Source organism: Aptenodytes patagonicus, chromosome 7, assembly GCF_965638725.1.
Source record: "Aptenodytes patagonicus chromosome 7, bAptPat1.pri.cur, whole genome shotgun sequence".
Lineage (NCBI taxonomy): Eukaryota > Metazoa > Chordata > Aves > Sphenisciformes > Spheniscidae > Aptenodytes > Aptenodytes patagonicus.
Window position 1 is genome coordinate 32,578,508 of NC_134955.1, and position 18,323 is coordinate 32,596,830.

General features: G+C 42.1%; 1 protein-coding gene across 5 annotated transcripts in view; it reads right to left on the reverse strand.

Moving 5' to 3' along the window:
- The window catches only part of RGS6 (regulator of G protein signaling 6), a 293,786-nt gene that overhangs the window by 58,977 nt on the left and 216,486 nt on the right, over positions 1-18,323 (reverse strand). For all 5 annotated transcript variants that reach the window (XM_076344752.1, XM_076344748.1, XM_076344750.1 and 2 more), the window contains 6 exons: positions 13,164-13,214; positions 11,669-11,775; positions 9,299-9,350; positions 6,497-6,561; positions 3,432-3,508; positions 248-329 (listed from right to left, as the gene is read on the reverse strand). In XM_076344752.1, the coding sequence (XP_076200867.1) occupies positions 248-329; positions 3,432-3,508; positions 6,497-6,561; positions 9,299-9,350; positions 11,669-11,775; positions 13,164-13,214 (434 nt within the window). The remainder of the gene's footprint in view (positions 1-247; positions 330-3,431; positions 3,509-6,496; positions 6,562-9,298; positions 9,351-11,668; positions 11,776-13,163; positions 13,215-18,323) is intronic.

An 18,323-nucleotide genomic window follows, 5' to 3' on the forward strand; every position in this document is an offset into this window, starting at 1 on the left:
ATGCACAATAAATGATCTTCAAAACTTCACATTTATCATATATTTCCAAATCAATAGTTCCATGCATGCACAAGCCTAGAATATCTAAAATAATCTTGTAGACACTTGGTGTGTTTTGAACTGCAAGGAAAATCCACGTGGTGACTTTAAAGGCAATGTCTTTATGCAATACCTGGCACAGTGTTTACTAGTATTAAAACTTTCCTGTCAAAATCTGGAAAGTCTCATCATTCAAAAAGAGCTTTACCACAGGCCTGTGCACATCCCAGAATGCTCTTTCCTGGCTGTCCAAAATCTTTCTTTCTGTTTTATCCTTTTTTCTGTCGATTCTGAAAACAAAAGTATAAACATATAAGTCAATGTACAAGTAATGCTTTCTTCTTTGTTACAGTTTCTAGCTGGGGTTTTTAACCCCATGATAAAAAAAATTCAGAAATCCACTTTTTTGTACAGCAATGTCACACTCCCGCTTGCAGGCCGTGTGCCACGAACAAAGTATCACTGATGTTTCCTCCAGTATGTGTCAAAAGAGATTTTCCTACTAAGGTGGAAAATTTACTTTAACATCCGTTTTTTCATCTGGAGAGGAAAACCACCTTTCCCGATACTCTGTTCCCAGACCCTGATTTGGCAGGCTGGGGAGGTTCATGTTTGGCTTTGGCTTTGTAAGGAGACCCACCGGGACCTCTTTACTTCAGGTGAAGCTCTCAGCTGGTGCTGGACAGAGGTCCACGTCGGGAGGTCCCTTTGCACCCCGGTGCCCCAGCGGCACCGCTGACATGACCACAGATTGCGGAGGGGCAGCTATCCCAGGCATTCCCAGCGGCAACAGCATGGGCAGCACTTGGGCCACACTCCTTAGGGCTTTCAACAGACCGGCTCTGCCGCCCGCCCGTGTTGGCAGAACGAGCGGTGACAGCACAGGCAACGGGAGCAGAGCTTGCTGCATGGCCCCGTGCAAGCCTGCACTCACCCAAGAGACACGCGGCTGGGCCAGCACAACTGTAACTCAGTAATTTCAGCCCTGATGCAGCCAGTGAATCGACTCACTCAAAGCACATGCATCAAAGGCGACCGGAGGTTGTTCAAAACAACTGTTTCCCTATCTCTCGGCAGCATTAGGCAATTCGCTTCTGGTGCCTCACTCCTGTGCTCAGCTCTACACGTGAGCACAACAAAGTCACCACTGGCTTGCAAGATCTACCTGCAGAGAGACTGGGTGCGGCACAGGGAAGGAGGAACCGCCTTTGTCTCCAGAGCAGGATTGAAAAGCCAACAGCATCCCTGTGCTGGGTTTCTGCACTGCCGCCACCCGGGAAAATCAAAGCAGTGAGGAAAAAATCCACCCCAGCTGGGATTTCTGACCATCAGGTTCTCCCTCCCTCCGGTTTTTCTTTCGGAGGGGCGGTGATCCTCGGCTAAGTCTGTGCTAGAAAAAGGATTAGGAAATGGAGGACTGAAACTGAAGTTTCCAAACACCCCTCCCCACAAAAAGCCTGAGTCCTCCACAGTTTGGTATCACTCTCTGAATATCCTCCCTGCAACACTGAGACGAGAAACCAGCTCTGCACCAGCTCTGTCCCTGCGCAAAGACAGAGCAGCCACCAGATAGCAGTTGCTGTACTGTGCTGGGGAACAAACACAGACACCCAGCCCAAAACTTCTTTTTCTGAGCAAGCCCTTTGTGCCTGGCCAAAGGGGAAGGTGAAGACTTTGGCCAACATCACACCACACACGAACTGGAGGGACTCTTCAGAGGCTCCATGAATTGTCTTCACAGGTGCTTTGTGCTGAACCGAGGTTCTTGGTTCTTATTCCCAAACTTACTGATAACTCAGTATTTCACATTTTAAACTATGAAGACACTACATAATTAGATGCTCTGTGCCTGCAGTTTTTGAGCAATGTAGGTACAGCAATGGAAATCCTGTGTGCAAAGACGTGGAAGGCAGAGCAGAACTTGATAAGCAGGAGGAATGTTTTCAGTTATTTTTGGTTTGTCTTCTTTTTTAGTTAATTGAGGGCTGTGAATTACACTGTGAATTCCAGCCCTGCCTTGTTGGAAACCTGAACACTGAACCACCACATGAACTGGGAACCAAGAAGCTGAAACTAGCCAGCAAAAAAAGTTGATAGTGGCCAGTCCATGCTTACGTTTCAAAGAAAACTGAATGGAGAAAAGATGAATAAGCAACAGTGATCACATCAAGAATCTGATATTTACATTTCTTTCTTAGGTAATAATTGTGTGCTGTGGACAGAATGCAGAATTTTGTTTTGACTTAGATTTGTTTTTTTTTCATCTTGGCAATAAACCTTTAAGTAACTGAAAGTACAATTGCTGTCTTAACTTCTAATTTTCTCTTTCAAACAGAACACTGGTATTCTGGTCGGAAAAAATCCCTTAATTACCTTGTAAATTAAAGGATAACTACCATGTACTTAAATAGTGCATAATTACAATGTTATTAAGCAAAGAATTAATCAAAATTCCAAAGAGTTAATCAAAGATAGAGACATATACCTCAGCCACACCCTCAAGAAATGATGTTCCTTAACTTTTTAGCATCTAATGCTGAAAGTGCAAATTCCTTCATGTGATACAGATTGTCAGTACTAGTGTTCTCATGTGCCATCTTCACCACCCTTTCCATTTTATAGGTGACAACTACATGCACAAAACGGCCACGGAGGGTTTTAGGCGCTAGTTTGTAGACACTAGTCTACAAACCCTGGACCATACCCATTTTGCAGCAATAATGAAAACACGCTCAAAACATTGAGAGGCTTCAAACTGTTTTCACAAGGGAAGATGAGGAAAAAAAAAAGTAGATTTCAATTATGAGCAGATAGGAAAAACCCAAATACTAAATCTGAGTAAGTTTCACGTAAGTGGTACTCAATTCTCCACACTAATTTAGCAGCACAAGTCAGACTGCAGAGAGTAGAGGTACAATGGAGTCAACTGGGGATTGGTATAAATGAGAAAACCAAATCCAGACTGCTGTAAATACCACCCTTATAATCACTCTGAAGTAGCGGTATTTTTAAACTCAGAAATACTTTACAAGCATGGAGTAACACAGACAGATGACAAAGTTCTGTTCTTTCCATTCATACAAAACAAAAATACTACACAAAAGTAGAAGCAGAATGGGCAAGTGAATTGCCCAAGCTCCCATGGTGAATCCAGGCTCAGGAGCTCCTGAACAACATTTCCATGTACAGATAATTAAACCCATCTTTCAGATTCTGGCACAAACCTTCAGAATTGGCTCTCTATTGTTTCTAGTCTGCCGGTGATTAAAATTCACCAACACCTTCTGAGCTTAGCTGCAGTAGACTTTGACAGAGAAGTTTTATCTGTACAGAATCCCCTTCCCTTCACAGCTCTAAATACTGGTGCAGTTTAGTGTTCCAGGATTACTCACTTCACTTGGGCCTCAGCTTGCATGAAGATGAATTCCCACTTTCTTGCAAATGCTCTCTGAAGTCTGGCTAAGTTTTCCTGACAAAAGATGAAAATAGTAAGAACAATTAACCCCTGTAATTACAACAGCTGCTTAAGAGCACAGTTGGCATGGCAGGTGTTTATTTTATTCCTTTTTTTTTTTTAACTGGAAAACTCAAGACACGGAAGTCAGTGTTTGTTTCAGGTGAACTATCTTGCAGGCAAAGCAAGGTTGTAACACATCCTTTCGGGCTGCAGCCCCATAGCTGCAGTCAAGAAGGCCCTGTCAGGGAGAAGTAATGGAGTGTGATGAAGGCAGCCTGAGCTCTACTATGAAAATAATGATGGACTTGTTCCCAAAAGATAACACTGAGAGGCTTTGTGAAGCTGATGACTTTCATTTCTGATAGCAGATGGCTGCCACCTGCACGTTTTCCTCTCACCCCCACTTTCCCTTCCTCCCCCCCACTGCTCTCTTCTCTTCAGGCTTTTGCTAAGGTGCAAAGCCTGAGCATCCCTTGCTTTGCTGAGTCCTGGTCACCGCTGAGAGCATTACGCAGCTGCACAGCACTGAAGGCTGGGGATTGCCAGGATGATTCATAAAAGGAAATAGCTTGTTTGTCTGAACAATGAACATCGCTAACTGCAAAGACAGGGTCCAGATGCAGCCTTGCTCTACATCTGAAGTAAGAGCTCTGGTCCAGACCCGTTACAGAGAGTGTCATGTTCTGAACATTTGGAGGTGGATGTGACTTCATCACAGCTCAAGGTCAAACTCGGGACGTGGCCAGAATTTCAGGCTCAAATGGCACCCCGAAGTCACATATCCACACCCACACTGACAAGGAGGCCTACGAGACCATTAACCTGACGCTCTTCTCCATTACAGCTGGTTCAACTGTTGCAAATTTTCACTGAAATGAACACTATTAGTTCTACTGCTGTTCTTTTTATACCTATTCCCTTTATTTCAAGAAAGTGCTTAAGTGCATGCATTTCAATGCTAGAAGAAATCTTCCTATTATTTACTTTAAACTCTTGTATAACACAAGGCATAAAGCTTGGCCCTGTTACCACCAAGTCCATGTAAGAGTTTCAGTGTGTATACACGGAAGAAAACAGTTAAGCAAATGATTTACAGCTGTGCTGAACTGCGATGATTTCCTTAACTGTGGCTACAAGGAAGAACTACTTGTAATTATCTGCAAAAACAATTTTTTGAGGGTTTCTTTTTTTTAATTTTATTTTAAATTATGTTCACATGTGCCCTCTGGAGTAAATATGCTGAAGCCAATGAAACAGCACCAACTGAAGCAATATTTGAATCGTGCTTATGTTTGGCCAATTATAAACAAAACTGAATGCAATTATGCAAGCTTAATCATATCGTCAAGACCCCTGCTCTACCAGTATAAATGGGAGGTGGGGGGTTGTCTATGAATGCTGCAAGCAGAACCTAAAAATGAGAAGATGTCCCCTGAGATGCTTTGTAGAGATTCTCTTTGGAAACTCCAGGTCAGTGCTGATGCCGATGGAGAAGCATTCTCATACTACATCTCCAAAAATAGATAGTAAATATACAGGGCTCCTTCCCACTCCTATAAGCCTGTTTCTCTCACTTGTGCTCAACTTACATCTCCATTGCTGGATCGGCTTCAGCTCCCATAATGACTAGGAAGAGTTGGTGCCGTTCTTATCGGATTGTCTCTAATTAAGACAGCAAAGTTTGAACGCAGAAGCGATCTCTAATTGTGCAATGCAATATTCACAAGAAAAATGAGAGACTGCCAAGATCTAATTATTTGCCATCACTGGAGCATTGCTACTCTCAGTAGACAACGATGTGCAAAAGTACTTAGCCATAGCCTCGCTGCATGTGTGTGGGAGTGTGTGCGCTGCTGAACAGCCTTTTGTTGCTTTATGATAGATCTTTAGAGTACTTACAGTTAATTGGTTGGCTGTGAGCAATTTTAATGGTTTTAATAATGAAATCAACAATATGCAGAAGAGAAAACTCAGCAAAAGGATGTGTAAGTGCATGCAGATTATTATATTCCTTCCTTTATGCCTGTACTTCAATATTAGAACTCTTGGGAACTCTGGATGCATTTCCAGGGTGGATGAGGTAAGTGGCAATTTTTGCATGCTCTTCACTGAAAGGACCAAATGGCATGTATATATATCCATGTGCACTAAAGTCCCAAAACATAGAAGGTAAGGAAGAAGGAAAAAGTCCATTATTGGAAAAAAACGCTGAAATATATGCAATATAAATGTTTTCATTGTAATAAACATGAACACAGAAGCCCACTGCAACCAGCTTTGTAAACAAACTCTCCAACGAAAAACTCCACATTTGAAATTCAACTGTTACATTGTTGAGCTAGTGAACAAAAAAAAAAAGTCACTATGACAGAAAGAAAAGTTCAGCTGGTCAGAGAGTTACACTGCTGGCATTCAAAGAAACTCACACCAGCGCTGCCCCTCCTGCCTCCATCTTCCCACTCCTCTCCACCCAAACCCTCCACAATCTGAAGTCAAGGTTGGGGATATTTTTATGGATAAACATTTCATAACAGCAAATACGCCCTGAATAAGCTTGAGTAATAATTTTTATATGGCATATTGAAAACAGTCGAAGTCTAATATCTGAAAACTTTCCTTTTAAGGTCCACAACTAGATGGATCATCAGAAATTTAATTGCCCAATAATGCACCTGAAAGCCATCATTTTCCTGTGTTAGTATCTGCTATATAACCCAGGAACTGTTAACTGGAAAGAAGAAACCACTGTAAACTTTGTAATTTCCCCAATCTTGGAGGGCTGGCTATACAGCAGATGCTTTAAGTTGAGATGTTGCAAAGCCAGGGACGTTACCCAATCACGTTCCTGATGTTGTCTCCAGATCAACCTCCACACAATTCTGACAACTGAAAAAAAGACACAGTAAAGGCTGACCCCAAAGCACAAAACGGCAGCATTCAATTGCAAGCAAAGCTCTCCCTGCACCCCCCAGCTTTAAACACTAGTAGCAGTGTACCTACGGCTTCATAATCCGCCAGCTCCAGCCTAGCTTTGTTCTGCATGGTCCGTTTGCAAAGATAGATGGCTAAAGGGAGAAACAGAATGGAAAACAATTACAGGCAGATTATTAGTACTAGATCTTAAAAAAGAAAAAAGTGGTCCATGCACTGTTCGTTCTCATCAGAAAGCAACATGAGGCAACGAATGAGAGGGCTGAATACTCAGCTGACATTACCCACTAGTAATCTCAGAGGCCTTAAACATCTGGGACATCTCATTTAAAAGTGCTGAGAGTAGATGCCAGGACCTAACAAGATGACTGAGAAAGGCACAATTGCTTCTGGGGCTGGTAAAAGATTTAGCATCAGCAACCTGTTCCCCTCAGCACTTTGGGAACATGCCTGCCAAAGTGAGCAGCCCTGCACTTCTTTTCCCCTCCTGTTTAAAAAAAGAAAACCAGACTTCAGGATATCGAAAAGAAAACAGAAATACAGGCCAGATCTTACAGGTATGATCTGAGCATTTTTTCATATGCTTCAACCACTTATTCTACACATTTCAAATGGTTAAGAGAAGCCTTCTCACATTTCCCCATAGGCAGACACTGCAGAAACTGATGTGGTTTGGGATTCTGAGGGTCACGATGAGCCCAGTGCATGGCACCAAACCAGTCCCAGGCTGCCTTCTGGGAAAGCCTCAGCTGGCCTGCTAGCCCCATTTCCATTACAGGCTGAAACACAAGGTCCCCAGCACACCCTGGGTGTACAGTCAGGTCTGAACTACGTAAGAGAGGTCCAGTGCTTTCATTTTGGGATCGATCTAGGTGTGAATTTTATGGCTTCCTTGTGTTTTGCCCTCTCTCATGCTGCAGGGCCAGGTACTTATTGTCCAACAGCATATGAAACTGGAGTGGGGCAGAAGGCAAAGCATCATCTACATCAAACTGCAATACATCTTTTTGAGAAAATTTCAGCTTTTCTTTGAAAACCATGGGGTTTTGGTTTCTTAATAAATACAATTTTCTGACACCTTCATAGATGTTTCCCATTGGAAACCTATTCTTCTATTTAAAAATATATGTAAAAAACAGTGCTACTCATGTAATTCTAGTCTATGCTATTCCTATAATTCTAACCTTCATATAATGAGCCAATTATTATGCACGTTAACCAGAGCTGATCAGTTCATGTATATTTATATTTATACATCTCAAGAGCAGTTTCATCTGTAAGCCATTTACAACACCAAATAAAGTGAGAGTCAATCATCTCCCAGTATTTCTTCATGCTAGGCAGTGACCTGCCATTAGCAAGTTAGTTCCTGTCCTGTGAGTGGATCCATGCAAACAGAAAAAGTATGGGAGCTGCTGGGATTTCAGTTTTATCTGGGTCTACTGCTAGTTTGGGATTAATTCCTGGGAAGACTCCATCTGTACAGACCTCTGATATGCAAAGACTGATTATAAGCATATGTTAGAGATTTCTGGGACAGATGAAAATCTGTCACTACAGGGCTCAGAGCTAATGCAGTTGCAGCTTGTCCAGCTGTGGGTCAGCTCATACAGGGCTTTATTTTGAGGTGTACTGTTCCACTCAATGCCCTTGCAGTACAATAATCTGACTGCAAAACCAGTTATTTATCAGATACTATAGTGAAAAACGGAACTTCCTTCTTCAGATTGTTATTCTGATATTTACAGAATACATATTTGGCACAGTTCAGACAGTTATATAAGATGACTGTAAAATCTGGAAATTATTTTGCATATAATGAACAGCATCATGTTTTCTCCTAAGCCGTTCCCTCACTGGGATAAACGCGTAAGTCTGTGCTAGCTTCCCTGCAGATGAGGACTGCAAATGAACTATCACATGACAGACACCATTGCAGGCTACTTCTCCACCCCAGCAAATGATTTCCAGAATCCATAATGATGAGTAATTATTGCCCGGGAAAGAAAAAAACCCCTGATTATTCAGGGAGGAGTTCTAAACTGATCTTAGATTATGAGATATTTCAAAAGAAGCACTTCCAGAAGCTCCTGTTGTATGAGCACACACATGGATTCGCTTCCTCTTCCAATACCACACCAGGATATAACAACTGATTTTATCATTTAACTGTGAAAGAAGCGCAGTTCTGGAAGAGACAGCAACATTGCATGCAGACAGCTAAAGATAACAACACTGACATATTTTCTTTATGTATTATCACTGTCTGCAGGCACTCACATGTTTAACGCACCATGTTGCAGTTTATTAGCTCATAAACCATGCTCAGTCTTCTCTTTTTTACCAGCTATCAGCTGGTAATCTTAAAAAAATGGGAAAAATAAGTCTGATGTCATATATCAGAGAACTTTAACTATGGGCTGCCATCAGTTATATACTGGTTTATTGATCAGCCAGATGAGTGCCCAGATGAGGTAACTTTTTATTGATCAACATATCAGATCCAGCTACAGATCAGAGTACATTCTCCCACAGAAGCAATATTGGTATTATTTAAGATTCCCAAGCAGCAGTATTCTGCTTGCCATAAATCCTGCCGAAACGAACAGAGCTATGGGAGAATGAAGGGCAATGGTAAGTAAAACCCTGGCCCCACTGAACTTGATGGCTACAGCTCTGTGGGCTTGAGCCACCCTGGGATTTCACTTCACGTATTTGAGATGGGCACAAATCTGCCTCCAATGCTGCAGTCTGACAAGAAACTCTGCTGATGAAGGGTTTAGATGGCCAACAGTAATTATTTTAAGGACAATTTTTTCCATCACAAACTTTCTGTAGTAACTTTCTACAATGAAATAATTATACTCTCACCATAATCTGTGTTTTCTGGTTCCCAGCAGTTTGAAGGCCAAAAGTACGGTGCCTAAGAAACAACATACACATTTTTGTAATTTAAGAGATGAAAAACAATTCAGATGCAGAAAAACATTACGAGTACAAAAAGAAGAATCACAAAGTCTACGGCCCAGTCTCTGCCCTCAGGGGAAACACTGCCACAGATCTCAGTAAAAGTGAGGAAGCTTTTCTAGGAAGGTATCACATTTGACATTCCTCACTGCAGGTAAATAGAGATGCTGTAATACAAGCATCTCTTGAGGAAGATGTCCAGTATCCTGATGACATTTTAAACACTGTTGCCATCCCATCTGAATGTGGACCTCTTACCTTCTATTCCCAGAACCTCCTCTTTCCCCAGGAATTCACAGGAACCCTGAATCTTTTTTTGGTTTTTGTTTTTTTTTTTAAAGGGGCATGAGAAACCTCATGGCCTTTTATATACGCTACACATAACTTGCTTTTTTGGAGCAGCTACCAGTCTGGTTGGCAGCCTACAAAACAATTTACTTTTTAAATATAACAGATGGCAGAGGTCAAAACTCAGCTGATTAGAGTCGTTCTGAAAGCAGAAGTCCTGCTAAGTTTACTGCTTTTGTTTTCTATCCAGGTCTGCATATTGCAGTTGCTACAATTAATTACAAGGTATTAGTACATGTGGCTGTATCTCAGTTTTAACATGAATGAAAAATAACGTCCCTGTGATCACACAAATTACAGAACACTGTTTTGCATTACTGATGTAATGCCACAAACGGGCATAGGACATTGCACACAGAAAGACTATTCCTTGCACCAAAGTACAGTGAGAAAACATGGAGGGATCAAACAATACAGGGTTCAATGCTCCTCACTGATACCTATCTTATGAACTTCACAAGATGATGAGCTACTGTTAAAGAAAGGACTGATGTTAAGGTAGAAAGTGGCAAGAAGAGAGTAATGGAAAAGAAAAATGATTTTATCAGGTTATTTTTGCAGAAAACGGCTGAGGAGAACTGTTGCAGGAAATGACAACAGGCAAAGAATAAGCAAAAGTTGTAGGAAAAGATAAGGGAAAGAAAAGTCAATAAGCAGTCAAGACAATTTGATGATGTGGTTTACACAGGCTTAAAATAAGGAAAAGAAATTAAATGATACTCTGCTTTTGAAATCTAGTTCCTGAAAGCTGCACAGGACAACTTCTTATGGTGTCATTCTTTTAAAATAGAGAGAAATACGACTAAATGGGCAATCAGTATTACTTCTGTCTATTACTATCAGTATTGCTTCTGTCAAGTCTTGCATGACAGGAGGAGCAGGACTTTCAGAAAAGCAAGGCAACTATCATGAAAAATCTTAGTCTGAATGATGCCAGGTAACCAGAAGGTGGAGTGAGATAAGGGGAGGTCTGTGAGCTCCTGGGCTTCTTTGTTCACCCTGCCCTTGGTCTCATATGGTAACACAATACCACATTAGAAGTAGGACAGTGAACATGAGCAGCAGCAACATCAGATGCAAAGAGGAGAACAGGCTTTTCAAATGAAAACAAATGTAAAGGAGGAATGGGAGGGTGAACAGAAGAGAGGTCACAGGAAAGATAAGGGAGCTGGCTGGGATCATGTAACAGAAAAACACAAATTCAGCCAGCAGGATTAGGCAGTAGGACTCCAGGTTTGAACTTATTGCTTCTTTTAAAGTTATACAATCTGTCCAAAAGGAGTTGTTGCAGCACAAGCACTCAGTTATCTAGGAGGTTGACAGCAGCAGTTTTTGGAAAGGGCATGGAACTCAAGCGCAGGATACTTTAAAAATTCAACACATCTCAAGGCACAGGGACACTGAGGGATAGAGATGTCCCAGCTTAGGTGACTGCCAAGGTTACACATCCTCTGTAAAAGAGCCAAAGCCTGAAGCTTGCCCCCTCCCACACCAACCTGTAATCAAGAGAGGATAAAAATTTGAATTTGCTCCTGGGCCAGAGCTTGAATGTCCAACTCCAAAGTTTGCCCTGGTCCATTTTGCACAGGAGGATGGCTACTCAATTTTGTGCCAGGATTAGAACCTGAAAGTCATTTTCTACTCTGAGTAAAACAGCGTTGAAATCACGTATCAAAAACAATCACAGGACACTATCAGTTCATTTATGTAAAAACTGTGGGTCAGAAACTAGAAAAGAGTGATTTGGGATTCTAAAGCAGATCGTTTTGAAGGGACTTCATAACCTCCTAAGGCCTCTACCAAGATAGCCTTAATCCCTAGCTTCATAGACTTGACGGGTGCTTAGGGATAAAGAGCAGGTGATTTCAGCAGTATTACTGCAGGGACAGTAGAAGGGGCCACAAGGAAGGCAGAGGGCTCACCAACCTGAAAACGATAGAACGTCCCATCATCTTTCAGGGTAAGGACATGGTCTGAGATCGGAAAGACATAACCCTGTGCAGCGATAAGACTTCCCAAGTGTATTGCTTCCCCTGTGAAAGAGAGAAAACAGCAGGGATGTGTCAGGAAGATGCGCACTGCACACTCTGCTTTCAGCAGCGGCCCTGGCGATGACTCACGCAAAGACCTGGTGCACACATGCCTCTCTGTACGCACACCGCATCCTTACGCCTTCCAACCAAACCGCGCAAAGCAGGAGAGCAAAAATCAGCCTTACAAAACAGATGAAACACTGCTCAAACGTTTAACCTGCTGGTTTTATGTTTACAAAACGTCACACACCAGCTCAACTCTGGAGTCTGAAATTCAATTCAAAGCACATTATCCACCACAGGTGACAGCTGACAAGAAGCCTGTTCCATCAGTGAACCCCACTTGCCTCTAACAAATCTGACAAACACCTGCAACACCAGGTCATTAGCAGCATGTTTATTCATAAAGACAAATCCTGACACTGTAGCATTGCCATTTGTTAGTGGAAATCGTGCTGAGGTAAAGGGGAGCACGTACCCAACAACCGCCAGGGCAACCTTCACCACCGCAGAGGTACATCTGCACAGATTTTCAACCAACGTCAGCTGTCAAAAGCTGCATCAACTTTCTCAGGGTTGCAAAATACACATCAGTGGCTCATGCGCCCCCAGGCAGATAATAAAGCTACTGTCTGCAGCTGAAATTCAGACTTTGGGACTTGACTGGACTCATGAAAAGGGATGTGTGTATAGGGATGCCCTGGGTGAGACAACACTGCCTCTGTCTCTGCTTTTACATGGTGACAGTAGGCAGCAGAAACAAACTGGGAGGTGAGATGCTGGATATCTTCCCTTTCCAGAAAAGGAAAAGAAACTTCTGGACCTGCAGATCTTTTCTTCCTCTTTTCCCAATAGTTCTTAACTGTGCCAAAACGATTTTGGTTTCTCTGAGGAATGAACTATTTGGACTGGGTCCATACACTGATTACTGCTTATGGCTGATTATCCATTTATCTATCTTCTGTGATAAATTAGCAGCCATCATCTGATCCCATGATGGTGTCTGTGTCATCCTTGGCCAGTATGTCCCGTCAGTCATGGCTACCTTTCCCCACATCACAAAAACCTGTCGCTGCCTTTGCCTGCTTAACCACACACATCCACCAACTTCTTTTCTAAGTCTGGGAACAACCTTAAAATCAATCAGGCTTTCTTAGGTAGCAACGATTTCACAGACAGGCTAAGACTCCTACAAAGTGCTTTCTGTGTGTTGCAGTGTAAGGCATTAGCCTTAATTAAGATGTTGATTCTTATCTCTTTCCCTTCTCCTTCCCTCCAATGCTTAAATCAACCTTGTTGTTCTACTGGTATTTTAGACGTATCTACTGTCTAATGGCCCACACAACACAGATGGAGTATCTGTAACTCCCCAGCTGTGGTCACCTTACCTGGATCCTCAATGCTGAGGTTCTTCATAAGCCACTGCACAATATCAGCACCTTAAAAAAAAAAAAAAAAGTAAAGAAAGCATTAAACACTGAGACCACAGGGTTTTAGAGCCCTAGAGAGAGATAACATTGAGATAGATATACAATAGAACTGACATGAATTTTATTCCATTTTCCTTTTTATCTCCACTGAGGTTTCAGAATGTTTTTCCTTCTTGTGCCACGCTGTATTTATATAGTTATTGACAGGTACTAAGTCCCAAGAAGTATTCTGTGTGATAGGAGCCTTGATATACTTTAAGTCAGATATTACTCTAATGGTTCCATGTAACTTGTTCTCTCCCAGTTGCTTCTCTCTCACCTCAGCATACAGGGAGTAACATTTCTGCAAGCACTAGCTAGCAAGGAGATGAAGGAGCATTGCACCTTGCACCTGTAATGTCAGAGGCAATAATCTAAAAGAACAGAACTGAGTTATCAGTCAAAAAAAGACAGAGGAAAGTCTCCCTTATGTCAAAGACAAGCAATGTCTTGGAGACGGAAGTGGGATTCAGTGTGCCTGTAACCAAGACACTGTTGAGCTGTCACTTGCTAGTGATCGCACCAGCAGCATGGTGGCCAGGAGCAGAGAAGTGAGTCTTTAAGGCCCATCAGGTAGTTTATTAGGTTTTCAGGGCCCATCAAGTAGTACAAAGCTTGTTGCTATCTTATAAACAGCGTAAAGATCTCTAGGATTGATCCTCTGCATGTACACAACCTCTGTTGCTTGCATGGAAATCACAGAAGTAGAAAACTTGTCGCTGTTCAGTAGAAGCTAAGGCCTTTTATCAAAATACAATGTGACAGGGCAGCAAAATTTAGTTAAACCCCATACTCAGAAAGTTAAGCTTAAAATGAAACATAATGGTGTGTACAAGTCAGCTAACATGACTTGTCCAAAGTCAAAGGCAATCAGCAAAGGCACTTGGAGGCAACTGAGCAAGTCCATGCCAAGTTATGGCAGCTTGCAACCTAACGATGCCATGTCTGGATGCAGACATAACACCAAGCCCTTCTCTGCGTATAGTCAATTTGTTGAGAAATACTTGCATTCATATACAGTAGGCTAATAGCCCCGGTAATATTTAGTGCTACGCTTTGTGATATATCAGTTGAAGATAGCATACAAAAAGGAACTGATCAACCGTATGGTTCAGGCTTACTAAACAAACCCCGGAGGATCTTATTTGCCTGGAGTGCTTCTGAGTTCAGACGTGGTGCGTACTTCAAGAAATAGCATAACCCATGTGATGCCTGTTCCAGAAAAGGTCTGAAGAACATTTTGCTTTCCACAGGCCCAGAGCATCCCCACAGCCTCAACAAACCTTAAATACAATGAAGGACAGGAGTCACAAGTATGATGTGCCACAGAGAAACAAGAGGCACTGCTAGCGTCCCAGGTCCCTGCAATATCTTTGGGTCTGAGTGACTCTCCCATATAGGTGGAATTCCCACTAGAAATGTGGGCTCTACCCCATGCAGAAGGGGACGGCAGCTCCCGCTCCCCGCGACAACACAGGTTGACCCACAACTCTGCGAGGAGCACCAGTAAACCCTCGTCAGTCAGGCTTCAGTGGCAAGCAGGAAAATGGACCTGACCTCCTTCCTCCCCCACCCAAGGCAAGGGAAACAAGTTACTTGTCCCCTGCAGGAAATCAGCAGAGCTCCTGAAGATAAGGGAAGCATCTGCTTTTGCTTAAATACTGGGCTAACAGATGTGACCAACAAGCAGCAGCTGGGCATTGTCTCAATCTGCCCTGTAGGTATCAACAAACCAGACACTAAAGGACCGATCTTACAAGCTTGTATTCTCAGCTCTATGGTTACTCTCCATACCTCCCAACTCCACCTAGGAGCAATTTAAGTTGCCATTATCCTATTTGGAAAGTTATTCCTGAACCCTTTTTTTCTTTTTTTTGATGGATAGAACTCTTTTTGTAACTTCCCAGCCTAAGTTTATTAATATGCAATTTATATGCATTTGATATCATACCTGTACTATCATTTAACAGAAAGAATTATTCTTCTTCCTTGGTAGTTCCTCCTGAGTGTTTCTACGCAGGGCTGACACATTGCCTCCCTACCTCCATTTCACTAAACCAACCAAACTCTTTTAATGTCCTCTTAAGATGGTCTCTCCCTTTACTTTACCATTCAGCAACCTTTCAAATTTAAGTTCCATTTCTTTGCACTGGGGTCACCAGAACTGCAGGCAGTACCTTGTAGAGTGTCTAACCGATGCCTCTGGCAATGGTGCCAGCACTTTCCTGTCTCTACTGAAACCAGCTTGCCAGGTGCAGCCTAAAGTCACATCATTTTTTTGTGAAGAGTAAATTATCATAGAATCATAGAATCATTGAGGTTGGAAAAGACTCTAAGATCATCGAGTCCAACCGTCAACCCAACACCACCATGTCCACTAAACCATGTCCCTAAGTGCCTCATCTACACGTCTTTTAAATACCTCCAGGGATGATTTATTCAGAAAAAGATGTCTGAGGGGTCCAAAACTACCTGCTAGATGAGAACACATCCAGTGAACAGTGCTAGCTGAATAACATATGGGGAAAATGTTCAGAGTCAGTAACTGTTGTTTTGACAACTTTGTTAATAAAACATTCTATTTTATAAACATGGATGTTCCCTTTTGCCTTCTACAAAACAAATATATCCTAAGATAGAACACAACATTTGAGGTCAGAAAACCATTTCAAGAAGACTCAAACTGAAGTGCTTCTGTATTGTCAGAAACAAAACAAAACCTCACAAAATGCTGTCTTTGTTCAAGTTAACCAGAATCTTTCTTGGTTTTTCTGTTCATCCCCCAAACTAAAAAGTCCACTATTTCTCCTGATTTTGGTCTCAGATTACAGGCTTGCAGTGATCTCTTAGGCATCTTATTACCAAGTGACGTGACAGCTGATACCTGAAAATCATCTAGAGCATTGCTTTGCTCAAGGGAGGTGGAAGTGCATTCTGCATGATCCCTTTCCAGATATACAGGAATACTTAATGTAGGATTAAGTCCCACTCCATTTATATGCATTTGATGTCATACCTGTATTATCATTTAACAGAAAGAATTATTCTTCCTCGGTAGTTCCTCCTGAGTGTTTCTACGCAGGGCTGACACATTGCCTCCCTACCTCCATTTCACTAAACCAACCAAACTCTTTTAATCTCCTCATAAGATCGTCTCTCCCTTTACTTTACCATTCAGCAACCTTTCAAATTTAAGTTCCATTTCTTTGCACTGGGGTCACCAGAACTGCAGGCAGTACCTTGCAGAACGTCTAACCGATGCCTCTGGCAATGGTGCCAGCACTTTTCTGTCTCTACGCCTCTTTTGAGGAATCTATTCAATTTTCATCAAACTACAATGAAAAATTCAAGTAATGCCGAAAGCTGGTTCCCCAGTCTTTCTTCCCCCTGTTATTCAGATTAAAAAAGAAAGGTTTGAAGGGGCAAGTAAACTGAAGGCACGGAGTCAACCAGAACTCCTATGATCAGCCACTCCGGAATATAAGCAGCACTTGAAATCAGGGATTTTAATTTCTCTCTGTTAAAAACATGAAGTCATTCCTGAATGTTGCCAAGAGCCTGGAAGATTTTATAGCTGTTCTCCAGTTGTCCTGAGGCAGACAGATTATCTTTCTGTTGAGTTTGCTGAACCATTATTTATCACCTGCCAAGACTGATTACTCACCCTTGGGACAATGACAAGTCTTTCCTTCCTCTGTTAATTACTGTCATCATTAATAGCCATGTCACTAATTAATATTCAATCATAATGAAAACTCTTTACTGCCATCTCCCACAACACCTTCAATTTTTATGGTTGCCCTAACACATTGGCTTTGCCTCTGCTTGTGGCTGTTTCCATCACTGCAAGCTACTTTTGCCCACCTAGAAATACTACTCGTGCTCTTCCTCAAATAAGAAAATTCAGATTTATGCTTATAAGACACGGTGAAGACTTGAGTGAATCCTTTACAAGACTCTCCTCTATCAGACAAAGACACAGATTGCTTTATCTGTAAGTTTTCCAGAAAACTTCATCTTAACCTCTCCTGTAGGTTAAGCCCGACGGATGGTCCTCACATAACTAACTTTCCTAAAAAGATCTTTTCTGGCTGATTTTCAGACTTCACATTTCACAAGCTCTTTCAGAGGACACCTGAGGGAAACCCTTGACCTTGACATGTTTCCACTAAACACTAACAGGGCATTTGAGATCTTCTGAAAACAAATAGTTGGGCGTGTTTTCGTAATAGAAAGTGTTGCTCGATCCAGGTAGAGGAATGGCTCCAATCTCCTCTATGATCCTCTCCACACATCTACATTTCCTCTGAGTCACTATGCTCAGTTCAAGGATAGTCAACAGCCTGTGAACATGTATCCTCCTCACCTATAATGAAATATATCTTTTTGCTTTAGGCTCTTCTTTGAAGCTGAAGTAGATTAAGTTGCTTAATACCAACAGGATAGCTGTATTTCTGTGTGCAAACAGACTCACAATGACCATTTTTCCAGCTACCTGGTTTAGAGAAAGACTAGCAGTTTTATATTTCTTGCTATTTTCTCCATTTTCTGTTTGGCCTCAGTGATCCCATAATAGTAGCTAATGTTCTCAGAAGGCCATTGCCTGTCAACATGACAAATGAGTGGCCAGCCATGAAAAGATAAATTAAAAAAAAAGTTCACAAGGTGTGAGGCCATCGGCAAGACGCAGTTAATGAGGTGAGTCACCACCACTGTATTTGATACCTTTTCTACTCAACCTAAGTTGTTCTACCTCTTTCAGAAAATCCAGGACTTACTTGGAAAATGTAGAGCCATCTATAATCAGATTCGCCCATCTTCCACGTGCTGTGTGAAATGGCAAAGGCAGACAGAACGACGTACCCTCCTCCAGCGATTTCTAAAGATCTGCTGCCTGGAGTGGAGACTGTGCCGCTGGTTCTGGACAAAGGAGCCAGGACCACCGGGGTCTGCTTGTCATCCAGTAGATTGGGCATGTCCCTGACAAGGCATACATATGTACATACACACAGACATATATGTATACAAATAAAAAATACAAGAGTATTTCTGAAACTTCAGCAAATGTGCATCTTTGTG